This window comes from Myxine glutinosa, chromosome 4 (assembly GCF_964187855.1).
Source record: "Myxine glutinosa chromosome 4, kmMyxGlut1.1, whole genome shotgun sequence".
Classification (NCBI taxonomy): Eukaryota; Metazoa; Chordata; class Myxini; order Myxiniformes; family Myxinidae; genus Myxine; species Myxine glutinosa.
In genome coordinates, this window is record NC_136264.1 from 117,285,297 (window position 1) to 117,308,562 (window position 23,266).

Sequence of the window (23,266 nt, forward strand, 5' to 3'; positions counted from 1 at the left end):
AAGAGAAAGCTCAATCGAAGATTGCAGCAAAGGATTGTTCGAATGGTGGAGAAAGCAACTCAATCAACTTCCAAACAGATTCAAGCTGACCTTCAGACACAAGGTACGACAGTTTCCACTCGCACCATCCGTCGCCAACTCAATGAAAGGGGGGTTCTATGGTAGGAGACCCAGGAGGACCCCACTGCTGAGAGAGACGAAAGAAAGCCCAACTTGAGTTTTCCAAAACGCACCTGAACAAGCCAAAATCCTTTTGGGAGAATGTCCTGTGGACAGATGAGGCCAAATTATAGCTTTTTGGTAAAGCACATCATCTCTATGTTTACAGAAAACAAAATGAAGCCTTCAAAGAAAAGAACACCTTCCCTACAGTCAAACATGAGGTTCAGTGATGTTTTGGGGTGCTGTGCTGCGTCTGGCACTGGGTGCGTTGAATGTGTGCATGGCGTCACGAAAACAGGAGATTACTGAAGCATTTTGTTCATTCCAGTGTCAGAAAGCTGGGTCTCAGTCGAATGTCATGGGTCTTGCAGCAGGACAATCACCCAAAACACACTTCAAAAAGCACCCAGGAATGGTTCAAGACAAAACGCTGGACTATTCTGTCGTGGTCAGCAATGAGTCCAGATCTGAATCCCATTGAACACCTGTTGGGAGATCTGAAAACAGCAGTTGGGAGAAGGCACACTTCAAATATGTGAGAACTGGAGCAGTTTGCACAAGAAGAGTGGGCCAAATTGCCAGTAGAGAGGTGCAGGAAGCTCATTCATGGCTATAGGAAGTGCCTGACTGCAGTTATTCTCTGTTTACAGAGAATAATTTACAGAGAATAATATTCTCGATGTTTAAACAGAGTTTACAAACTACCAAATATTACGTCCAGGGTGTCAATAATTTTGTCAATGCCGTTTCTTTTTATTTTCTGATTTAAAAGGATATATTTAGTTATGATTCAAAAACCAAAGTTCTGTAATATTAACAGTGAAATAAAGAATTGTGGAGACCAAATACTTCAGTCAATTTCAACTTATTATTTGTTATTTGAAAAGTTATTTTGAAAAAAGTTGTTTGAAAAAAGTGCAAAGGTGCCACTACTTTTGACCATGGCTGAATATATCGTTTTTTGCCCGATCACTCAATGGTGAAGAATCACTTAAAAAAAAAAAATCACTGATCCGGATTCGGATCTTCACCAAAATTGAAGCAATTCTTCTTTGTTGTACACCTAACCTGTCCATAAAGTTTCGTCCAAATCCATCAACACCTTCTTCAGATATCGTGTTGTATATTGTACCAACTCGTCCACCTAGTTTTGTCATATTGCATCCACAACGTTTTGAAACATCATGCCATATATCGTTTTTGGCCCTTTTACTCAATTATGAAGAACTAGCTGAATGCACCCGGCGTTGCCCGGGTTCTTTTTGAATGAATTTAATCTTCTGGACTAAAAAAGGAATAAAACGCGGCCTTGCGAAGCAGTGTAGTTTGACTATCTGGCCGCGGCCGCATTTTGTTCATTTACTACTATAATTCAGCTTTTACTTGCGGCCGTAGAAGATTGACTACTATAATTCAGCTCGGCTTTTAATTGCGAAATGGGCCCAGCCCGACCGAGGCGGCCTCGACCGGCCTCACCACCTAGCCTATAACCTTCCCGGGGCCCGTCCTGACAATTTTTGTGTCAAAGGTTTCCTCCTATCTTTCACCGTTCAGGAGGTTAGCGCGTGCAGACAAACAAACAAACAAAAACGTTCTTCTATATATATAAAAGAAAGTTTTTGTTTGTTGTTTGTTTGTTGGTTTGTTTGTTTGTTTGTCTGCGGAGATGACACGCTAATCTCCTGAACGATGAAAGTTGGGAGGAAACCTCCAATACAAAAAATTTCGGGACGGGCCCCAGGAAGGTTATAGGCTAGGTGGCGAGGCCGGGCTGGGCCCATTTCGCAATTAAAAGCTGAGCTGAAATTATAGAAGTCAATCTTCTATGACCGCGAGTAAAAGCAGAATTATAGTAGTAAATTCATTCAAAAAGAACTAAAAATGTCGGGACGGGCCCCGGGAAGGTTATCGGCTCGGTGTCGAGGCCGCTTCGGCCGGGCTAGGCCCATTTTGCAATTAAAAGCTGAGCTGACTTATAGGTAGTCAATCGTCTACGGCCGTGAGTAAAAGCTGAATTATAGTAGTAAATTCATTCAAAAAGAACCCGGGCAACGCCGGGTGATTTCGGCTAGTTTATATACAGTCACGTGAAAAAGTAAGTACACCCCATTTAAGTTTTGACTTTTTCAACATATCTCAACATGCAGCTCTTTGATCTTCATTTCAACAATATTGATAGATAAAGGTGATATAATATAACAAATATCATGAAACATTTACATTTTGTAGTCCATTGTATAATTTAAATAAACATAAATGCAAATTTCGCATGTGGAAAAAGTAAGTACACCCCTACATTTATCACTACTTCAAATACCTAAAATTAGAATCAGGTGCACCAGCTCAGGTGCAAATGATTAGAACATCGTTAGAGAGGCTCTTGGAGGAACCTGTCTTATTTAAACATGAGACATTTAGTTTGGTTTGGTCTTTGTTGTTGAAGTGTGCGGCGTCACCATGCCGAGATCAAAATAGCTCTCTGAGGCCTTCAGAAAGAAGGATATAGATGCCTAGGAGTCTGGGAAGGGATTTAAAAAGATCTTCAAACAATTTGAAATCAATCATTCGACTGTCCGGAAGATCATCTGCAAATGGAGAAGATTCCAAACAACTGCCAACTTGTTCAGGCCAGGCCGCCCCAGCAAGTTCAGCCCGAGAGCAGACCGCAAGATGCTGAAAGAAGTCTCTAAGAACCCCAGAATGTCATCACGGGACCTACAGGTAGCTCTTGCCACTGTTGATGTCAAAGTGCACGAGTCTACCATGAGAAAGAGGCTGCACAAATTTGATCTACATGGGAGGTGTGCCAGGAGGAAACCTTTGCTGTCCAGAAAGAACATCAGGGCTAGGCTAAAGTTTGCCAATGAACACCGAGGCAAAGACCAGCACTTCTGGAACAATGTGCTCTGGACAGATGAGTCAAAGGTAGAGCTATTTGGCCACAGTACCAGAAGACATGTTTGGCGAAAACCAAAGACAGCATTTGACCACAAGAACCTGATACCAACTGTAAAGCATGGTGGTGGAAATATTATGGTTTGTGGCAGCGTTGCTGCATCAGGGCCTGGACAGCTCACCATCATATAATCCACTATGAATTCTTAATTGTACCAGAGGGTGCTTGAGGATAATGTGAGGCCATCTGTCGGAAAGGTGAAGCTCAAACGAAGGTTGACCTTGCAACATAACAATGACCCTAAACAACAACAACAACATGCATTTTAAGGCCATTTTCCCTGCTAGAGCAGGGGTTAGCCTAACAATGACCCTAAACATACCAGGAAATCCACCAAGGAATGGCTGAAAAGAAAGAAATGGAGGGTTCTGGAATGGCCAAGTCAAAGCCCGGATCTAAATCCCATCGTGATGTTGTGGGGGGATTTCAAATGAGCTGTGCATGAAAGAAACCCCTCAAACATCGCACAGCTGAAAGAATTCTGCATGGAGGAGTGGGCAAAAATATCTCCCAGTCGATGTCAGAGACTGGTAGACAGTTATAAGAAACACCTACTTGAGGTTGTTTCTGCCAAAGGGGGCAATACCACCTATTAGAGCCAAGGGTGTACTTAATTTTTCCACAGAAGGAAATGGCATCTCTGTTAATTTTTTGTTGAATAAATTATTGCAAAGTCAATTTTTCATTGTTTTTTTGTTCAATTAGATCACCTTTATCTGTAAATACTGTTTAAATGAAGATCAAATATTGATATGTCCACATATGTTAAAAAGATTTAAAAACATTTAATGGGGTGTACTTACTTTTAACACATGCGAAATTTGCATTTATGTTTATTTAAATTATACAATGGACGACAATATGTAAATGTTTCATGATATTTGCTATATTATATCACCTTTATCTATCAATATTGTTGAAATGAAGATCAAATAGCTGTATGTTGAAAAGGTCAAAACTTTACATGGGGTGTACTTACTTTTTCACGTAACTGTATATACTTTTAATTGCGAAATGGGCCTAGCCCGGCCGAGGTGGTCTCGACCGGCCTCGCCACCTAGCCTATATCCTTCCCGGGGCCCGTCCCGACATTTTTGGTTCTTTTTTGAATGAATTTTCTACTATAATTCAGCTTTTACTCGCGGCCATAGAAGATTGACTACTATAATTCAGCTCAGCTTTAATTGCGAAATGGGCCCAGCCCAGCCGAGGCAGCTTCGACCGGCCTTGCCACCTAGCCTATAACCTTCCCGGGGCCCGTCCCGACATTTTTTGTTGTGGAGGTTTCCTCCTATCTTTCACCGTTCAGGAGATTAGCGCGTGCAGACAAACAAACAAACAAACAAAAACTTTATTTTATATATACAGACTTGGCATTTAATTATGGATTTTTTTTTCTTTCTTGACTTGGGTTTACTTTCTTAACTCAGTATATCAATCTGGTGAATTTCTTTTACACTTTGGTGATTTATTTGTTAAAAGAACCATGTCCTGGATTGTCTGTCGCAGCAAGAAGTCAACAACAGGATTATATCACAGGTGGCGTGGCAAAATGTACGGACAGGTGCATTTGATGATTGGCTTCACAGTCGGGTATACAAGGGTTGTTGCGTTCTGTAATAGTGGAAAACAACTGCTGCACGGCTCCAAAAGTTATTGCCGCTTCCTCTAGAGATGGTCCGACAACTCGACAATGCTGTTTGTCATGGAGTGGTGGCTTTACGAAATTACGGCATGAAACAGCGTGCTATTGCTCGGCAGTATGGCATCACTCAAGGTCAGGTGTCAAAGATCCTGAAACGAAATGCTCAGAGGGGTGTCCCTACTCCAATACCGAGGCCAGGACGTCCCCGCAGAACCACAAGGAGGGATGATCGCCAGCTGCACCGGTTAGTCCGCAATGGCCGTACCAAGTCAGCTAATCGGCTTAGGGCTGAGTGGCAGCAACTGACAAATGTGCCTGTATCCAGAAGGCTAGTCAACCAACGACTGGTTCAAGCAGGCTATCGTGCCAGGCGTCCCCTGAGAAAGCCACGCCTGACCAGACAACACTGCCGGCGCCGATTGCAGTGGGCCAGAGAGCACCGTCAATGGCAGCCAGGACACTGGAATCATGTGATCTTCAGTGACTAGTCTAGATTTCTGGTCTATCGTCAAGATGGCCGCGTCCGAGTGCGCAGACAAGTGCATGAAGCCTACAACAAAGATTGTATAGTGCCAAGAGTCCAAGCTGGAGGTGGTGGGGTGACCGTTTGGGCTGCTTTTCATGCAGGGGGCAAAACTGACCTGGTTGTTCTGAATGGAAACCTGAACCAGTTCAACTACAAGGCCATTCTGGAAGAAACATTGCTTCCATTTGCTCGTGCAGCCTTTCGAGGAAACTTTGTCTTCCAAGATGACAATGCACGGCCTCATCGTGCTCACATGATCCAACACTTTCTTGCTGACCGTGGTGTAGAGCATATGGAGTGGCCTGCCATGTCCCCGGATATGAATCCGATAGAGAACTTGTGGGCAGAATTAACGCGTCAAATCGACCACTTGGACCAGCAGCCGACCTCTGTGCGTGAATTGCAGCAGGCTATTGTCACTGCATGGCAAGCGATTCCTGTCCAAACCTTGGCAAATCTCGTGAACAGCATGCCTCAACGTGTACGTGCTCTCCTGAATGCTCGTGGGGGTTACACGAAGTACTGAACTGTAATTTTACTGTCCGTAATCCCAGTCGTAATTTAACTTTTGTTTTTGTTTAAAAAAAATTGGCTGATGTGCAAAATAAAGAGATACTTCTGGAAAACGTACAGAAGTTTAACACAGTACTGTCCATGAATTGAGTTCGATATCAGTTTACATCACTTTCAAGGATCAATTTATTTGTTTCGAAATGTCAAATGTGGTTTTTGTTTCTTTTAAAGGTCACATTAACAAAATCTAGAATAATTTCAACATAATTCCAATGAACTTTTGGTTCTAAGACATCTTGAAAAGTAAGATCACCCCCAACAAAAAAAATATTCCATATTAAATGCCAAGTCTGTATATATAAATAAATAAATAATAAATAATATAAGATAATAAGAAGATGAATCACAATGAATCACTTTTAAAGAATATCTGATCGGGATATTCACCAAAATTTAATCAATTCGTCCCTGTCGTGCACGCAACCTGGCCACCAAATTTCAACTGAATCTGTGTGTAACTTGAGATATCCCGCTCACAAGCAGACAGACAAACAGATGTGAATACATAACTGGCAGAGGTAACATAACCTGTGGCAGACGTAATTTTGTGAAAAGAGTCAAACTGGCATGACATTGAGGAATAGTTAAATGATGAAATACTAGAGTTTAACATTATGACAAATAGTCTAATTTTTATTTTATTTTTCTGCGGAATGGACGGAGTAATGACAGAAAGATATCGAGGCAATTGAAAGGGAAAATTCTTATGTTGTGTGTAATGCTGGCCTACCTTTACGGTCTGGAAATGGTGGCTCTGACAGACAACAACAGAGGCTGCAGGTTTGCGAGAACAACTGGGTTATGAGGATTGCGGGAGTGAAGGGTGAATATGAGGAGAATGGATGAACTGAGGGAGGAGATTGGTGTGCAGACGACCTTGACAGAGAGATTGGTGAAATGCTGGCTGAGATGGGCTGGACACTTGGTGTGGATGGGGAAAAGAGAATGGAAAGACTGCGGATAGGTTGAGGGCGCAAGGTATCAGGAAAACAGGTAGACCACGGTTGAGATGGGAGGATTGTGTGAAGAGGGATATAATTAAGGTGGGGCTGATTGGAGAGTGGAGAGAGTTGGCTGAGGACAGAGGTCAAGGCAGGTATCGTGGTCAAGGCAGGACAGAAGCTTGGTACCAATGGACCTCACCCGTTATAAAGGGAAGAGTTGGAGAAGAAGATTTATTTATTTATTTTTCTTAATGATTGACATTTTCTTGTTTTTTTTTTTTCTGGATGTAAAAAGTAGATCAAAGGTTGCTTGCTAAAAGACACAAACCTAATGCGCAGGTTAACAAGGCAGATCTGCTGTTCACAGCAGAATGAAGCATTTGTCTACTCCCACCCATTCCATTGCACCCTTAATAGCTGTGCAGGAGTTTATACAGTATTTGATATACAGTAATACTTTTGATTTATGTCTCCCCCTTTTTACGTCACTTCACATACATGTCACTTTATTAATACCACTACCTGATTTCCGTCGCCTCAACCCACAACTGCGTGGCTGACTATCCGTCCTTTCTCGTATCCATTGCCTCAGTCTTCACATCATCCTATCCTGTACACAAACTGCTTTGCGCCGTGCATAAAATAATGTACTGGCAGCGTGAAAGTTTTACCTCAGAAGTGAAATTAGATGTTATTCGTCTAATGGATGCTGGTGAACGTGCAGTTGATGTTGCCAGGTTATTAAGCTTTCCTCTGATTTTATTTTTTTTAAATATGCATGCCTTTTATAAAAATGCCTATGTTCATTTCAAGTTATGGCTGGTTCAACCACTTCTGGAATGGTTACTGAAGGTAAGTAAAATTAAAACTCTAACATATGTTCTTTATTTTTATTTAAATTCTGTGTGTGTGTGTGTGTGTGTGTGTGTGTGTGTGTGTGTGTGTGTGTGTGTGTGTGTGTGTGTGTGTGTGTGTGTGTGTGTGTGTGTGTGTGTGTGTGTGTGTGTGTGTGTGTGTGTGTGTGTGTGTGTTTTTTTTGAATATAACTGTCATTAATGAAACAAGACCGATAGTCTAACAGCGGCGTAGCCAGGCTTATTTGATACTTTCGTTGAAGATAGACGTAATGACGTAGCGTGACGGCCGGACACAAAACTGCCGCTACTTTAATATACAGAAGATATATTTTAACCTCTCGTAACTTTGCAGTCACTACGAAGGGATTAGTGTTATGATGACATTTACTGTAGCATTAACGTTACATTATCATTATTACGAAAACGATATTACTATTAAAAAAAACTGAGGCTAATTCCTTACTTCCATGGTTACACCGCTTATCATTGATTCATGAACCATACATCGCTTCAATCCATCAACTTTCCATTCACGACATTAGGATGAAAGTGTTGTTATATTTACTACATTATTATTATTATTATTATTATTATTATTATTACGAAAACGATGCTACTGAAACAATACACTACTGTATTGTTACATTTGTAGGGGGTAGGCAATGATTACTTTAGTCCAGGTAGAATTGTATAGGTAGTGTGCTCCGACTGTTGTGAAGAAGAAGAAACCCCATATAGCATAAGTAGGAAATTTGTTTAGACCGGAGTAAGCGTTTATAAGTCTCCCCATGAGAGGGGTGGGGTTATGTTAATTAGTTAGGCATTATGGGTAATGAATCCCCTGTATGTAATGGCCTCTGTTATTTTTCCTCTGTTCCTTATGACAATGCAGCACACACACACATCGCAAGAAATTACGCATTTATGATACAATAAAAGTGACCGGAACAAGACGTTGAACTGTACCGCTGGCGCTGCCAGCAGCCACATCACCACATCAAGCAGGCAGGATTAAGTAAGGCAGTGATTGGTCCATGATTGGTTCGAGCAAGGACTGCTAAGATGGGACTATTGGATTGGTGGAGCAGGCACGGGTGAGTTGGATGACGACAGGGCCTTGAGTACAAAGGAGTTAGAGGGCCCACATTTTCTCTCGGGTTTTCTGGCTTTGATAGCGAACGGTCGCCGACAAGCTCTGTGCTTCGGGATTTCACAACGAACAGTCGAAGTTCACGAGTTCTCTTGGCTTGCTCTCTGCTTCGGGGTTTCACAACGAACAGACACAGTTCATAGCGCTCTTGTGCTGAGAGACGTGAGTGCTGGTGAGGCGGACGACGAGGACAAGCGCGGCTGAGTGAATGAGGGCCCACTGAGGCCTACTTCCCGCCAGGGCCTGTGCCACGCCCGGATTGCGCGCTCGGGGCCTGGATGATTCCCGACGGGGTTCAGGAGACGCTCAGAGCTAAGTACCATGAAACAAACACACATTTATTTTCACCTTTATTTTCCTTTTGTGTGTATACGGGTCTGTATGGGGACGTCCCGTTTAGGAATCACAGTTTTGCCGTATGTTTTATTTTGTTACCGGCATTTCTTCAATAAGACCGGTATTTTTGTACATTTTAATTCCGTGTCTGTTTGAGTTAATTGTTGCAGGTGCAAAAACGTCCGGTGGACCCGTGAAGGTAAGTTCGTCATTCTCCTTTCCCTCGCGCGTGTATAGAATACCGTCATTTTTGACTGAACACCTCGGAGTTAAAGCTCGTTTGGTCATCTGTCACCCTGCAGTGTTCACTACAGTGTAGACACACGACAGTATTAAGAAACCTGGGCTTAATTTGTCCTAAGCGGTTTGAAGGTGAGGCATGAGGCCTAAGGCCTAAACGTACCGTATTGTTGGAAGACCCGTAACGCCTATGCTTTCGATATTTCATGGTCATTTTAACAATCGGTTTGTTTGTGTTTCACACTGAATGAAAAACGTAAAGGTAGAGCACGCTTGTGATATATGACAGGTTTGACGATATGTTCGGCCTGAACGAAATTGGAATCAAAATGGCGATTTGTGGTGTCGGCCACCGTTCCGCCATAATGACATCAGATGTAATCACATCACCCTGTCATGTGACTGGATCCTCAGCTCCTGATTGGTATACGTTTGAGGGGACAAACATACATATGGACGGACAAACACTGTTCTGGACGGCTTTGCACTATAGGCTACACCATAAAAAGGGAAATATCTTAGGTAAAAAGCAAAATATAATAGGTGAAGTTGCAATATTAGGAACACATCCCTCCTTATTCCAGTCATTCTTATAAGAAGAATTGCTTCAATTTACTTCTTTTTGATATTCTTCGCACCTATCACCTATGCATTCCTGACATAAACCGGGGTCTAACAGTAGTTTCTTCCCTGTTAGAATTATGGAGATGAAGGAAAACTATTATACAGCAACACCATTTAACTGAACTGCCACAACTATTTTCCTTTTGTACTGCAAGGCAACTTAACATATTGTGGTTTCCTCTTGCAAATGCCAAACAGATGAATAACATTTTTGCATGTCCGTAGTTGGTGAACGACGCTGAGGCATCTACTCAGTCATTGCGAGATCGTCCCAAGAAGCCCAGAAAACAGTTCCGGTGCAATCTTTGCAAAGACACATTTACATCAAAAATCGGCCTGAGACTGCATATGGCCAAGATGCACCCTGGGCAGACAGCAGATACCACTGATGAAGCACTGGAAACTGGTTCCTCATCGGCTCGACAAAAGAAATGTAATCACTGTGACCGCAAGTTTTACAGCAGCAATGAATGGTTGGCACATGTGCGCATTGGTCATCATAGGAATACTAACGAGACTGAACCACATCAAACCATGCTGCCTCTCCAAGATCCAACCGTACATGTGCGCAGTGGTCAGCATAGGCAGACTAACGAGACTGAACCACATCAAACCATGCTGCCTCTTCAAGATCCAACCGCAAATGTGCGCAGTGGTCATCATAGGAAGACTAACAAGACTGAACCACATCAAACCATGCTGCTTCTTCAAGATCCAACCTCATGTTTCTCTACATTTGTAACTGCACCTATAAAGGCAAATGTCTCTGCAACCACAGAAACTGCTGTTTCAACCAATACGTCTTGTAATTCTATCAACAATTATTGCTCTTCAATGCCTAAACCATGTTCAAGATTTAAAACTATAACATCACAATCTACCTTTGTGTTAAATGGTACCAAGCAGGTGGAGGATGGGATGATGAGCATTAATGATCAAAAACCTGAGTGCAATGAAAGTCCTCACCCAGCCAAAGAACTCTCAACATCCTTCGCCAAGCGGAAATCAAGTGTAATTGCTTCTCCAGCCAGACGCAAACCTTGCCCTGTTTGTGGCAAATTATTTTTGGATGCCCGTGGTGTTTCATGCCACATGCGTACCCTGCATAAGGAGGCATATGCTCGGAGAATGAAGAAAGGCACTGTCGCCACAGTTAAAACAGCATCAACAGATGACAGTGGTTCACCGCCTGTAGGTGGTAGCTTTCCGCAGCCTGTGGGCAATATTATTTCGCCACCTGCTGATTGTGCTGGTTCATGGCCCACACAGGATATCTTTGCATTATCTCCTGGTGCCAACATTGCAGCATATGTAGATGTTGTTTCTGTGCCCAACACGTCCTCATTTGGGACGCCCGGAGCATCCTCTTTTTGTGCGCCTGAAACGTCCTCTTTAAGTATGCCTTGCGCGCCCTCGTTCAGCAGCCCCAATGAGCCCTCTTTTGCCGCGCATGACAAGTCCTCATTCGCCCCCTCCTCATTTTCCACGTCCGACAAGCCATCCTTCGCCACTCCCGCCGATCCCTCGTTCGCTGCTCCCGCCGATCCCTCGTTCGCTGCTCCCGCCGATCCCTCGTTCGCTGCTCCCCACGATCCCTCGTTCGCTGCTCCCGCCGATCCCTCGTTCGCTGCTCCCGCCGATCCCTCGTTCGCTGCTCCCGCCGATCCCTCCTTCGCTGCTTCCGCCGATCCCTCGTTCGCTGCTCCCGCTGATCCCTCTTTCGCTGATCCCGCTGAGCCCTCGTTCGCCGAGCCACCATTGGCCGAGCCACCGTTGGCCGAGCCATCGTTCGCCGCACCACCGTTGACCGACCTACTTTTGGCTGACCCACCGTTGGCCGACCCATCTTTGGCCGACCCATCGTTGGCCGACCCATCGTTCGTCGACCCATCGTTCGCTGACCCATCGTTCGCCGACCCATCGTTCACCGACCCATCGTTCACCGCGCCTGACGAGCCCTCATTTGCCATGCCCGACGAGCCCTCGTTTTCCGCTCCCACCAAGCCCTCGTTTGCCGCGCCCGAAGAGCCCGCATTGGCCATGCCCGAATATGCCGTGTTGGCCGTGCCCGAATATCCTGTGTTGGCCGTGCCCGGAGAGCCCTCGTTGGCCGCACCTGGAGAGCCCTCGTTGGCCGCGCCCGGAGAGCCCTCGTTGGCCGCGCCCGAAGAGCCCTCGTTGGCCGCGCCCGAAGAGCCCTCGTTGGCCACGCCCGAAGAGCCCTCATTGGCCGCGCCCGAAGAGCCCTCGTTGGCCACGCCGGAAGAGCCCTCGTTGGCCATGCCCAAAGAGCCCTTGTTGGCCGCGCCCGAAGAGCCCTCGTTATCCGCTCATGATGAGCCCTCGTTCGCCGTGCCGGACGAGCCCTCGTTCTCCGCGCCTGAACAGCCCTCGTTCGCCGCGCCTGAACAGTCCTCGTTATCCGTGCCTGAACAGCCCTCGTTATCCGCACCTGAACAGTCCTCGTTATCCGCACGTGAACAGTCCTCGTTGGCCGCGCCCGAGTCCTCGTTGGCTGCGCTCAAGCCCTCGTTCTCCGCGCTCGAGTCCTCGTTCTCCACGCTCGAGCCCTCGTTCTCCGCACTCGAGCCCTCGTTCTCCGCGCCTGACAAGCCCTCGTCCTGTGCGCCCGAGTCCTCGTTCTCCGCGCCCAACAAGCTCTCTTCCAACGCCCCCGATAAGTCCTCTTTCGCCGCGCCATCATTTGTGTCACCCTCGTTCTCCTCAACCACGTTTCCCGCCCCCGACGCTTCCTCGATCACTGCACCCGGTGCGCCTTTGTTCTCCACGCCAGACGCGTTTTCGTTTTCTGCGCACGGCACGTCCTCGTTCTCAGCACCTAACACGTCTTTGTTCTCCGCGCCAGATGCGTCCTCTTTTGGAGTGCCCGACTTGTCTTCTTTCACTGCACCCTCGTTCGCTGCGCTTTACGCCTCCTCATTCACCGCACCCGCAGAGCCCTTGTTCACCGCACCCGCAGAGCCCTTGTTCACCGCACCCGCAGAGCCCTTGTTCACCGCACCCGCAGAGCCCTTGTTCACCGAGCCCGAAGAGTCCTCGTTCGCCTCAACCACGTTTACCGTCCCCAATGCTTCCTCTTTCGCCATGCCTAACGCTTTTTCATTCTCCATGCCCAACCCCTCCTCGTTTGCCGTGCCCGCCGATCCCTTGTTCGCCGAGCACTCGTTCGCCGAGCACTCGTTCGCAAAGTCCGACGCATCTTTGTTAGCCGCACCAGATGCGTCCTCTTTCACCGCACCCGTCACATCCTGTTTTGCCGTGACCTCGTTCGCCACGCCCGACGTGACCTCGTACGCCGCCCCCGACGCGACCTCGTTCGCCGCCCCCGACGCGACCTCGTTCGCCGCGCCCGACGCGACCTCGTTCGCCGCACCCGACGCGACCTCGTTCGCTGCGCCCAATGCATCCTTGTTCGATGCGTCCTCATTTGCCACGCCCGACGCGTCCTCGCTTGCCGCGCCCAACACGTCCTCGTTTGCCGTGCCCAACACATCCTCCTTTGCCGCGCACAACGCCTCCTCGTTTGGCGCGCCCAACGCGTCCTCATTTGCCGCGCCCAACGCGTCCTCATTTGCCGCGCCCAACGCGTCCTCCTTTGCCGCGCCCAACGCGTCCTCGTTTGCCGCGCCCAACGTGTCCTCGTTTGCCGCGCCCAACCCGTCCTCGTTTGCCGCGCCCAACGCGTCCTCGTTTTCCGCGCCCAACGCGTCCTCGTTTGACGCGCCCAACACGTCCTCGTTCGACGCGCCTGACGCGTCCTCGTTCGCCGCGCCCGATGCGTCCTCGTTCGCCGCGCCCGACCCATCCTCGTTCGCCACGCCCGACCCGTCCTCGTTCGCCACGCCCGACGCGTCCTTGTTCGACGTTGCTGACAAGTCCTCGTTCGACGTTGCTGACGAGTCCTCGTTCGACGTTGCTGACGAGTCCTCGTTCGACGGGCCTGACGCGTCCTCGTTCAACGGGCCCGACACGTCGTCGTTCGATGCGCCCGATGCGTCCTCGTTCACCTCGCCCGACGCGTCCTCGCTTACCTCCCCCGACGCGTCCTCGTTTACCTCTCCCGACGCGTCCTCGTTCACCTCTCCCGACGCCTCATCGTTCACCTCGCCCGACGTGTCCTCGTTCACCTCGCCCGATGCGCCCTCTTCCTCCACGCCTGACTTGGCCTCATTTGATGCACCGGCCTCTGCTTCTTTTGGCACACCCGCCCCCTCCTTCGCCTCACGGGCCTCCCCCTTTGGTACGCTTGCCCACTCCCCCCCATTGTTCAGTGCGCCCTCTCTCCCCATTTCGTTTGGTGACCTCGCCTCCTCCTCAACCTTGTTTGGTGCACCTGCCTCCACCTTGTTCGCTGCACCCATCTCTGCCTCTGCCACATTCACTGCTCCTGCCTCTGTCTCGTTTGCTGTTCCCGCCCCCTCCTCGTTCGCTTCTCCCGCCTCCACCTTGTTCACTGCTTCCACCTCGTTTGATGCGCCTGCTTCCTCCTCATTTGCTGCTTCCGCCTCCGCCTCATTCACTGCGCCCGACTCAGCCTCATTCGCTGGGCAGGCCTCTGGCTCCCCATTCTTCTCTGCACCTGACAACACCGCACTTGCCCCCCCAGGAGGAAGCATAATTACAGCAACTGTGTCCTCTACAAACATTGGCCTTTCTCCATCAAAACATGAAAATACTGAGTCGTTACCAGGGATGGCTGTTTTACCAAAACGTCTTGCCCACAGTGAGGCATGCCCTGTGTGCGGTAAAACATTTCGACAATGGAGCAATACTTTGCGCCATCTCTATAAAATCCACGGCACTTTGAATGCAGTTGCATCAGCCACAACACAGCCTTCATCATTCCCTGCCACAAAAAAGACACTTTCCACAAAACGATCTTCTAAGTCTGTCATGTCAAAGCCAGGCCATGCTCGAGCCTTGCCAGGTGCATTTCATCTCGCATGTGACTGGTCGCGTCTTCGTTGTTCGTTATGCGCACGTCGATTTGGTGCTGCTGACCAATTAGAAAGGCATGTACGTACTCACTTTGCACGTGATGGCCGATCAGTCCGCCTTTTTCGTTGTCCACTTTGTGATTTTGAAGCACTGGGACGACGGAGTGGTGCATCACATCTTGCTACTTCCCATACACCTTTGCCCCAGGATCGAGCTCGCCTCCTTGCCACGATGCTTGACTGTGAGGTATTGAGGCCTGCTGAAAAACTTTTGCTCAGCTCCACACCTAAAGACCCTAAATAACTGGCCTTTTTTGAGTGGGGAATTTAGACATTGTATCGTTTGCATGGTAGTTTCTTATTTTCACTTTTCAACTTCATAAATTGCATAATTGTTTTTATTTATTTTTTTCCTGCTAAAGGCGAATGTTTTTCTTTTTTTCTTTTTTTTCCCCATATCCCCTTATATAAAACATGATGCTTTTATTGTTGATTGACTTGTGTGATGTCTCTGGTTAGTAAACTTAATTCATTCACAGTTGTCAATTTGGATCTGCAGATAAATTCCGGTAGTTGCAGTGGTGTGTAATAATTTGGTGTTTACCTTATGACTGCCTTAATTTTTTTTCAGTGTTGTGCAGAAAATGTTTGGAGTTTTTTTTACTTCAATTCCTGCCCCCTATTTTGTGCCTTATCCCTTTTATTCTTGCTCCACTCATCTATTCCCCTGCACTGCCCATTTCCGTGTAGCAAATCCATGCAACATTTTAGGGCATCCTTCATGTATCTCCCATGTTATTATGACAGATAAGCCATCAGTTCGGTATGTTGAAACTGAGGTCAACACATCACAAGTTAAGCCACTGCTTTTCTGCTTTGAGCCATCACCTTTAACATGAATTGGCTGGCAACTGAGAAATACAATTATTTTGTGGTGACAATCGAGAGTTGATTGCCATGGTTTCTTCCGTGTAGATAGCTGCAATGCATATTGTGTCCAATACAAGTGTGTATTTCATTTGCATTGTGGCTAACCCCCGCTCTTGCCGGGAAAATGGCTTTAAAATGCCTGTTGTGTTGTTGTTGTATTTCATTTGCATTGCGTGCAGCTGTAAGCAGCTTATTTCATATGTGCAATTTTTGAAATGCAGTGTGGTTTTTAACACTTTCGGGGAAAAACTTGTTTAGAGACAGTTTGGAGATCCTCCCACACCACCCCTTCCTCCCCACCCCCCTCCATTCTCTTTCCAAACTAGTCTGATGTTTAAAGATTTAACAATGTGTACAAGTGAGTGCCTTTAGGAGTTCTTGTCATCAGATGATTTGTTTCCACACTGCCTTCTTGAATCCTGGTTTGCTCCAAACTTAAACTTTTGTTGGTTTCTCTTGCTTGTAAAAGGCATTTGGATACGATACAACGGTGACATTTGTGTGCCTTACACACTAGCCGTGGGTCAAAGGCAAACTCTTCACAGAATCATCTCTGTACACACTGCTCAGACCAGAGATAAAAATGAAGTTGCTATTACCTTGAAATGTTTTTTGTGTGATGTAATTTCCATGTTTTTTTTTATGTCAAGATTGGTTGAAAGCAGTAAAGCATTGCATTAACAGGTAACTAAATAAACACTTCCATTTTATAAAAATAGGAAAAAAAATTCACATTGATTAATATTGATTTATTCCACACATTTTAAGTTACCGCAAGCATCATTTCATAGCGGACTCTTGTGTAGTTTTGCTTGAAACCACACCTTTATACAATTTTACATTGCATATGAGCTCACCACTGTAACTGAACATTCATTTTGCTGCCTGCCCTGTTTGTGGCGTGTGACACATCTGATTTGCAAACGCGAGTGGGCCAACAAAGTCCAATTAAATTATTAATAATAACGGAAGCCTATAGTCTTGACAGAGCTTCTGGGTGATAATGACATTGACACCTGTCAAGTCGAGAACCAATCCTGGACAGATCGCCACTTTGTCGCAATATATTAGACTGAAAGTTACAGGAATTTGTAGTTTGTGCACAGTAACTCAGCTACTCTTTGTGCAACGCACCATGGGATATTTGATGTCCATCAGTGACCACTGCTGGCAGACAGGTCCTCCAGCTTAACATCCTTCCAATGGATGTCGTGCACATTAAGGCATCACCCTTTCTGTGAAACACTGGGATGACTGTTTATTACTGTGCCGAGATTCAAACCCAGGCTAGACAACTTAAAGGTGCGCACACTTCTGACCTATCCTTCCAGCCATCCAATTAGATGAGATGTTATACAATCTCATAACTTTATACAATTCATCAACCCTAACATTTCTGAAATGGTGGTTATTCATTGCAAGTAGAATCCTTTGTGATCAGGTTGAAACCTATTTAGACTTTAATACAAGATTGTATTCCTCCATTTCGTTGTCAGAAATATAGCATCAATGTGAACATTGGGTTGCACAAAAGATCATTTGTATGGATGTTTGATGGGGTCATAAGAAAATGGTAAATATGACATTGCATCCCACATTTTCTCGTGTTGACATGCAATGGCATTTACTTTGTAATAACCATATTTTACACAGGTTTCTCAAGTCCAGCCATTCACATTGCTGGCAGGACAAGAACAAAACCAAAACGTTCATATACCAAGTTTATCAATCAATGTTTAAATGTATTTTTTCCTTCCCAAATTTTCTGTTTCATGGAAATGTTGAAAGCATGTATTATTGATTCTTTGCTTTCATGTAGTGTATATTTTATATTTTGGTGGCTTTCAGCTTGACATTCTTGAGAATCCTTAATTACAAATGATATCTCAAATGTGTCTGCTTTTCATCATTTCATTTCTATGCATTGCACTCTTGCTGCAAGAGTGGTGTTTTGCACTATAAGTGATGTTTTGCACTTGGTATATGCAGGGCAATAAGTCCAGGGCAGTGGAAAAGTAAAGTGCAAATGTTCAGTTTAAAGGTTTCAAAATAGTTTTTCAAGAGCAGAATGTAGGAAAATTCTTACAAAATTGCAAAATGTTCTAAGTTATTCCATGTCAAAGGTTGATTCTCGAAATTAATGTTGGGCTAATGGAAGAGCTCTTTATTGTGAGGCAGTTGCAGGAGAAGTACATGGAGAAGAGGAAGAAGTTGTTTCTTGGGTTTGTTGATCTGGAGAAAGCATTCGGTAGGGTTCCACGCGAAGTATTGACATGGGCATTGAGGAAGTTAGGAGTGGAGGAATGGTTGATCAGAGTAGTGATGGCAATGTACAAAAGAGCGTGCACAGCTGTAAGGATGAAGCTCGGGAACAGTGGTGAGTTTGAGGTGAAGGTGGGAGTGCATCAGGGGTCAGTACTAAGTCCACTACTATTTGTAGCTGTGATGGAGGTGCTGGCTCAGAACGTAAAGGAGGGTTTACCGTGGGAGTTGTTTTATGCAGATGATCTGGTGTTGATTGCGGAAAGTATGGATGGACTGAAGGAAAAGATGAACAAGTGGAAGGAATGTATGGAGACAAAAGGTCTGAAGGTGAATATCGGAAAGACGAAGGTGATGGCAAGTGGTAAAGCATGTGGTGAGGTCGAAAGAACTGGGAAGTGGCCATGTGCTGTGTGCAGGAAGGGTGTCGGAGTGAACTCCATTCAATGTACAATGTGCGCGGAGTGGGTTCATCAAAAATGCAGTGGTCTGAGAGGGTCATTAACCAGTGTGGCAGCTACATTCAAATGTAAGGTGTGCACAGAGGGAGCTGCATATGGAGGAAATGTTGAGTTGGATCTTGGAGACGGCGTGAAGCTGGAAGGTGTGAAAACATTTTGCTACCTCGGAGACATGCTGAATGGAGAAGGTGGATCAGACTCGGCAACGGTTGCTAGAGTGAGATGTGCATGGAAGAAGTTTCGGGAACTGAGTGGCGTGCTGATGAGGAGGGGAGTGTCATTGAAGCTGAAGGGAAAGGTGTATGCTGCATGTGTGAGAAGTGTTATGATTTATGGGAGCGAGACATGGGTAATGAACGTAGAGCAGCAACGAAGGCTGGAAAGGGTGGAAATGCGAATGGTTCGGTGGATTTGCGGAGTATCGTTGAGAGGGAGGAAGACAAATGATGAATTGCGAAAGATGATGGGAATAGAGCCTGTGATTGAAGCTGTGAAGAGGAACAGGTTGAGCTTGTTTGGTCATGTGTTGAGGAAGGATGAAAGTGACTGGTTGAGAAGAGTGATGGAAATGAATGTAGAAGGAAGTAGAGGACGGGGAAGACCGAGAAAGACTTGGCTAAAGATGGTGGAAGAAGAAATGCGGGCAAGGGGGTTAACAAGGAGAGATGCAGAAAATAGAGCAAAATGGAGAAGATTGTCATGGGGACTGCAAGGCTAACCCCCGCTCTAGCAGGGAAAATGGTCTTAAAATGCATGTTGTTGTTGTTTGTTGCTAATGGAAGAGCTGAAATGTTCTTGTATCGGTCATGTCTGTGGTTGACTACATTGCCAAACTTTCTAGCCAAGTTTTTCCATCTCTAGCCAAGTTTTTTTCATTGACACTTCAAATTTTCATTGCTTTACAAGGGTTTTTCATCCAAAAGAGCCAATATACTTCTTCGATTTTGTTAATGAATTTAATGCTGACTGGCACAGGTACTCGAGAGGGTGGTCAACCTTACCCCAATGCACAACAGTGAATCTTCGACATTTGGAAGGACTGCCAACAAGCCCTGCATTTGTGAAACCGGAAATAATTTTAAACAAGGAATGGAAGAACATAGGGCAACACAACAGGGAACGGTGACACAGCCAACAGTAGCACATCATTGTGTACTACAATGAGTAGGGCTGTCGTCCTGGAGAGACGCACACACTACTCTGATGACATTCAAATGGAATTTGGCCTGGATACGTGTACCAAGTGCACATTTGTACAAGGCAAACCAACATAAATGGAAAACATAAAAATCGACCGAAATACAACACATGAACTAGACAACGAAGCATCATCCACAGAGAGGGCATTTGGGTCATGCATCCCGTGCAATTGCATGGGAACCCCGGATACTGAGGAAGATATAATATCTCTGCACTCATTTAAGATAGACAGAGACTACCACTTTCTGGTCAACGATTTAATCAGCTTGTTGGGAGAAAACTTCAGAACCCAATAGACATCAATAACATTATGGAGCAAAACAGTACACAACATGTTGGTCGAGCTTCTTGTCGCACTCAGATAATTCAGTCTCTATATAGTTGTGTGGTTCTTTGATGTCCAGAAGAAGGAGCAGAAGGGTAATTACAAGGTCACCACAGGTCAGACGAGATGACTTCCATTAGAAAGCTACAAGAATGTTTGTGGAAGTTGCTTTGGGCAAGATGGAGTTCAAAAAGGTCACTTGCTTAGAGCCGAAGTCAAACGTCCTCTGAGGCATTCACATCTGGTTTCACTCAGAAGGGAGATTCTTGCTTCCTGAGAAACAGCTAAGTGTGCAGTTTCCAAAGAGCTGGCATCCACACCAGGCCATAGGTCACCACACAAGCTCCTCACCCAGGTCATTTCCAACACACCCATTCCATGTTCCATTTCAACTTTTTCCAAGTTTCATCTTCATTATTATTAGCATTTCATTTTAATGGCTCTAAGTAATTACACAAAACAACATTCATGTTTCTATGATTTCCTGCAATGGGAAGAATGTACAGAGCAATTTGGCTGCTAGGAATCGATTCTCATTTTGGCGTCCTTAAGGAAGGACTTCCACAATTTTCCTACCCTTCCCATAGGGAAAAGGGTCTCCAATTTACATATTTGAATGTCCAATTTTCCATTTCCCAAGGTGTACACCATCCCCATGGAAGAATCTCATCGTTAAAAGGCGTTCCCTTGTTCGTCAAATCCATCCATCGTTAACAGTTCAGTTTATTGCATTTACCTCAGTTATCATCACAAGTGTCTCTGCAAATGTCATGTATGAAGCTGCTAATATTCACCGTTGTATCCCTACACCGTGACCGCGGGTTTATTTAGGTTTTTCCGGATGTCACGGCCCAGCTCGAATGGCGCTGTGGTGAATCGGGGCCTGTATCGGCAGAGTCAATAAACGTGTTCCACACTCGATCATAGTCTGTCGAGATACCTTACATGGCGACGAGGATAAACATCTAGACCATGACTTCTTTCGGCCATATCGATGAATTTGACCCTCATGAGGGAGATTTTGACACGTATTCTGAGCGGTTGTCTTTTTACTTTGAGGCGAATGGCATCGTGACCGAAGCCCGGATGAAGGCCGTCTTCCTGTCTGTTTGCGGGGGTGAGACGTTCACACTCGTTAAAAACCTGATTCGGCCTCGGACAATCCAGGAGCTCACATATGCAGAGCTCAAGGCCGCTTTGAAGGAACATTGTAATCCGTCTCCTTCAGTCATCCTGTGTCGGTTTAATTTTTACATGTGCAGACAGCATCAAGGTCAGTCGATCGCAGACTTCATTGCACACCTCAAAAAACTGTCACATCTGTGTGAGTTTGGGGACACGATTGATGACATGCTCCGTGATTTGCTGGTGGTTGGCATGTCCGATGACCGCACTCGTAGACGCCTGCTTGCTGAGAGAAGACCGACGTTCCAAAATGCCAGACACCGCCATTTCCATGGAAAGTGCTGAACGCAACACGACAAGCATCGGTGCCACTCGCTCGTCTGGTACCAGCCCTGCTGTGAATCGGTTGGATCATGATCAGCCAAAACGTTGGAACAAGGCTCCTCGTCAGAAGCCAGTGCAGTCTCAAACACACAACAAATGTTTTCGGTGCAACGGAAAGCATCCTCCGGAGACGTGCCAGTTCAAAGATGGGACCTGCCATTTCTGTTCGAAAACTGGCCATATTGCTCCAGCTTGCATCACTGGCAAATCGGGAAAAGAGAAAGCTGCTGACAAGAAGATTCATCAGTTTATCGGTTCGTAGGGACCTGAGCTTAACCAGGTGAGCTCTGTTTCCGACAACTCAGAATCGTGTGACCTGTTTCATATTGATTCTCACCATAAGCGGACCCTCTTCTTGCCACTGTTGTCGTCAACAATCGACCATTGCAAATGGAGGTTGACACTGGTGCGGCCGTCTCGCTCATCAGCCATGCTGTTTTCACAAACCTGTGGAGTGATGCTGACCGACCCCATCTGAAACCTACAACCTATGGTCTCCCCACCTATACAGGTGAGAAGATTGTTCCCTGCGGTACATGTGACGTCACGGTGGGCTACGATAACCGTGAGTTTCACCTACCCCTGACCGTCATTCCTGGAAAGGGCCCTTCCTTACTCGGCAGGAGCTGGTTGAGCATAATTCAACTGAAGTGGAAAAGCATTCATCAACTCCGGGCAGCCAACGTTTCTCCTACCGCAGCATACACACTCAAAAATGTGCTGGATACATACCCGGATGTCTTCAAGGATGAGCTTGGAACCTTGAAAGGACATACCGCTAAACTCAATGTTGACCGGGATGCCAATCCTATATTTTGCAGAGCTCGCCCAGTCCCTTTCGCCCTGCAGGAGCGGATTGACAAGGAACTGGATCATCTTGAAAATCTGGGCATCATCGAGCAAATCCAGTATGCCGAATGGGCGGCACCCATCGTTACGGTCATAAAATCGGACCAGTCCATCTGCACATGTGGAGATTATAAAATGACCGTGAACAAGTGTTCTTCATTGGATAAATATCCAATCCCGAGGATCGAAGACCTCTATGCTCGTCTCACGGGAGGCAAGACTTTTACGAAACTCGATCTCAAATCCGCCTATCTACAGCTCCGCTTGGACGAGAATTCGAAACAGTATCTTACCATCAACACACATCGTGGGTTGTACAGGTACCACCGACTCAGTTTTGGAGTGAAATCTGCACCTGGAATTTATCAGCGTGTCATGGACAGTTTGTTTGCCGCCGAACGCAACGTCGTTTGTTACCAGGATGATATTCTGGTTACTGGTCGTACGGACGCGGAACATCTACAAAACCTGGATAGAGTTCTGAAGAAGATTTCGGACTCCGGCCGACGTTTGCGTCGAGACAAGTGCAAGCTTATGGTGCCATCAGTCACGTACCTGGGTCATATGATTGATGCCGAGGGTCTACACCCAACAGATGAGAAAGTCCGAGCTATCAAGGATGCTCCGGCTCCACGAGACGTAACCGAATTGAAGTCATACCTCGCTTTGCTTCAGTTCTATGGTCGTTACATCCCGAATGTGACCGATGTTTTGGGTTCCCCTTTATCGGCTTTTGAGGAAAGGAGTCTCCTGGAGCTG

General features: G+C 46.1%; 1 protein-coding gene across 4 annotated transcripts in view; it reads left to right on the forward strand.

The window, feature by feature from the left end:
- Positions 1 to 17,796, forward strand: part of LOC137425115 (uncharacterized) — a 97,710-nt gene extending 79,914 nt beyond the window's left edge. For all 4 annotated transcript variants that reach the window (XM_068113214.2, XM_068113215.2, XM_068113217.2 and 1 more), the window contains one exon: positions 10,239 to 17,796. In XM_068113214.2, the coding sequence (XP_067969315.2) occupies positions 10,239 to 15,275 (5,037 nt within the window). In that variant the 3' untranslated portion in view covers positions 15,276 to 17,796. The remainder of the gene's footprint in view (positions 1 to 10,238) is intronic.
- Positions 17,797 to 23,266: the final 5,470 nt, after the last annotated feature.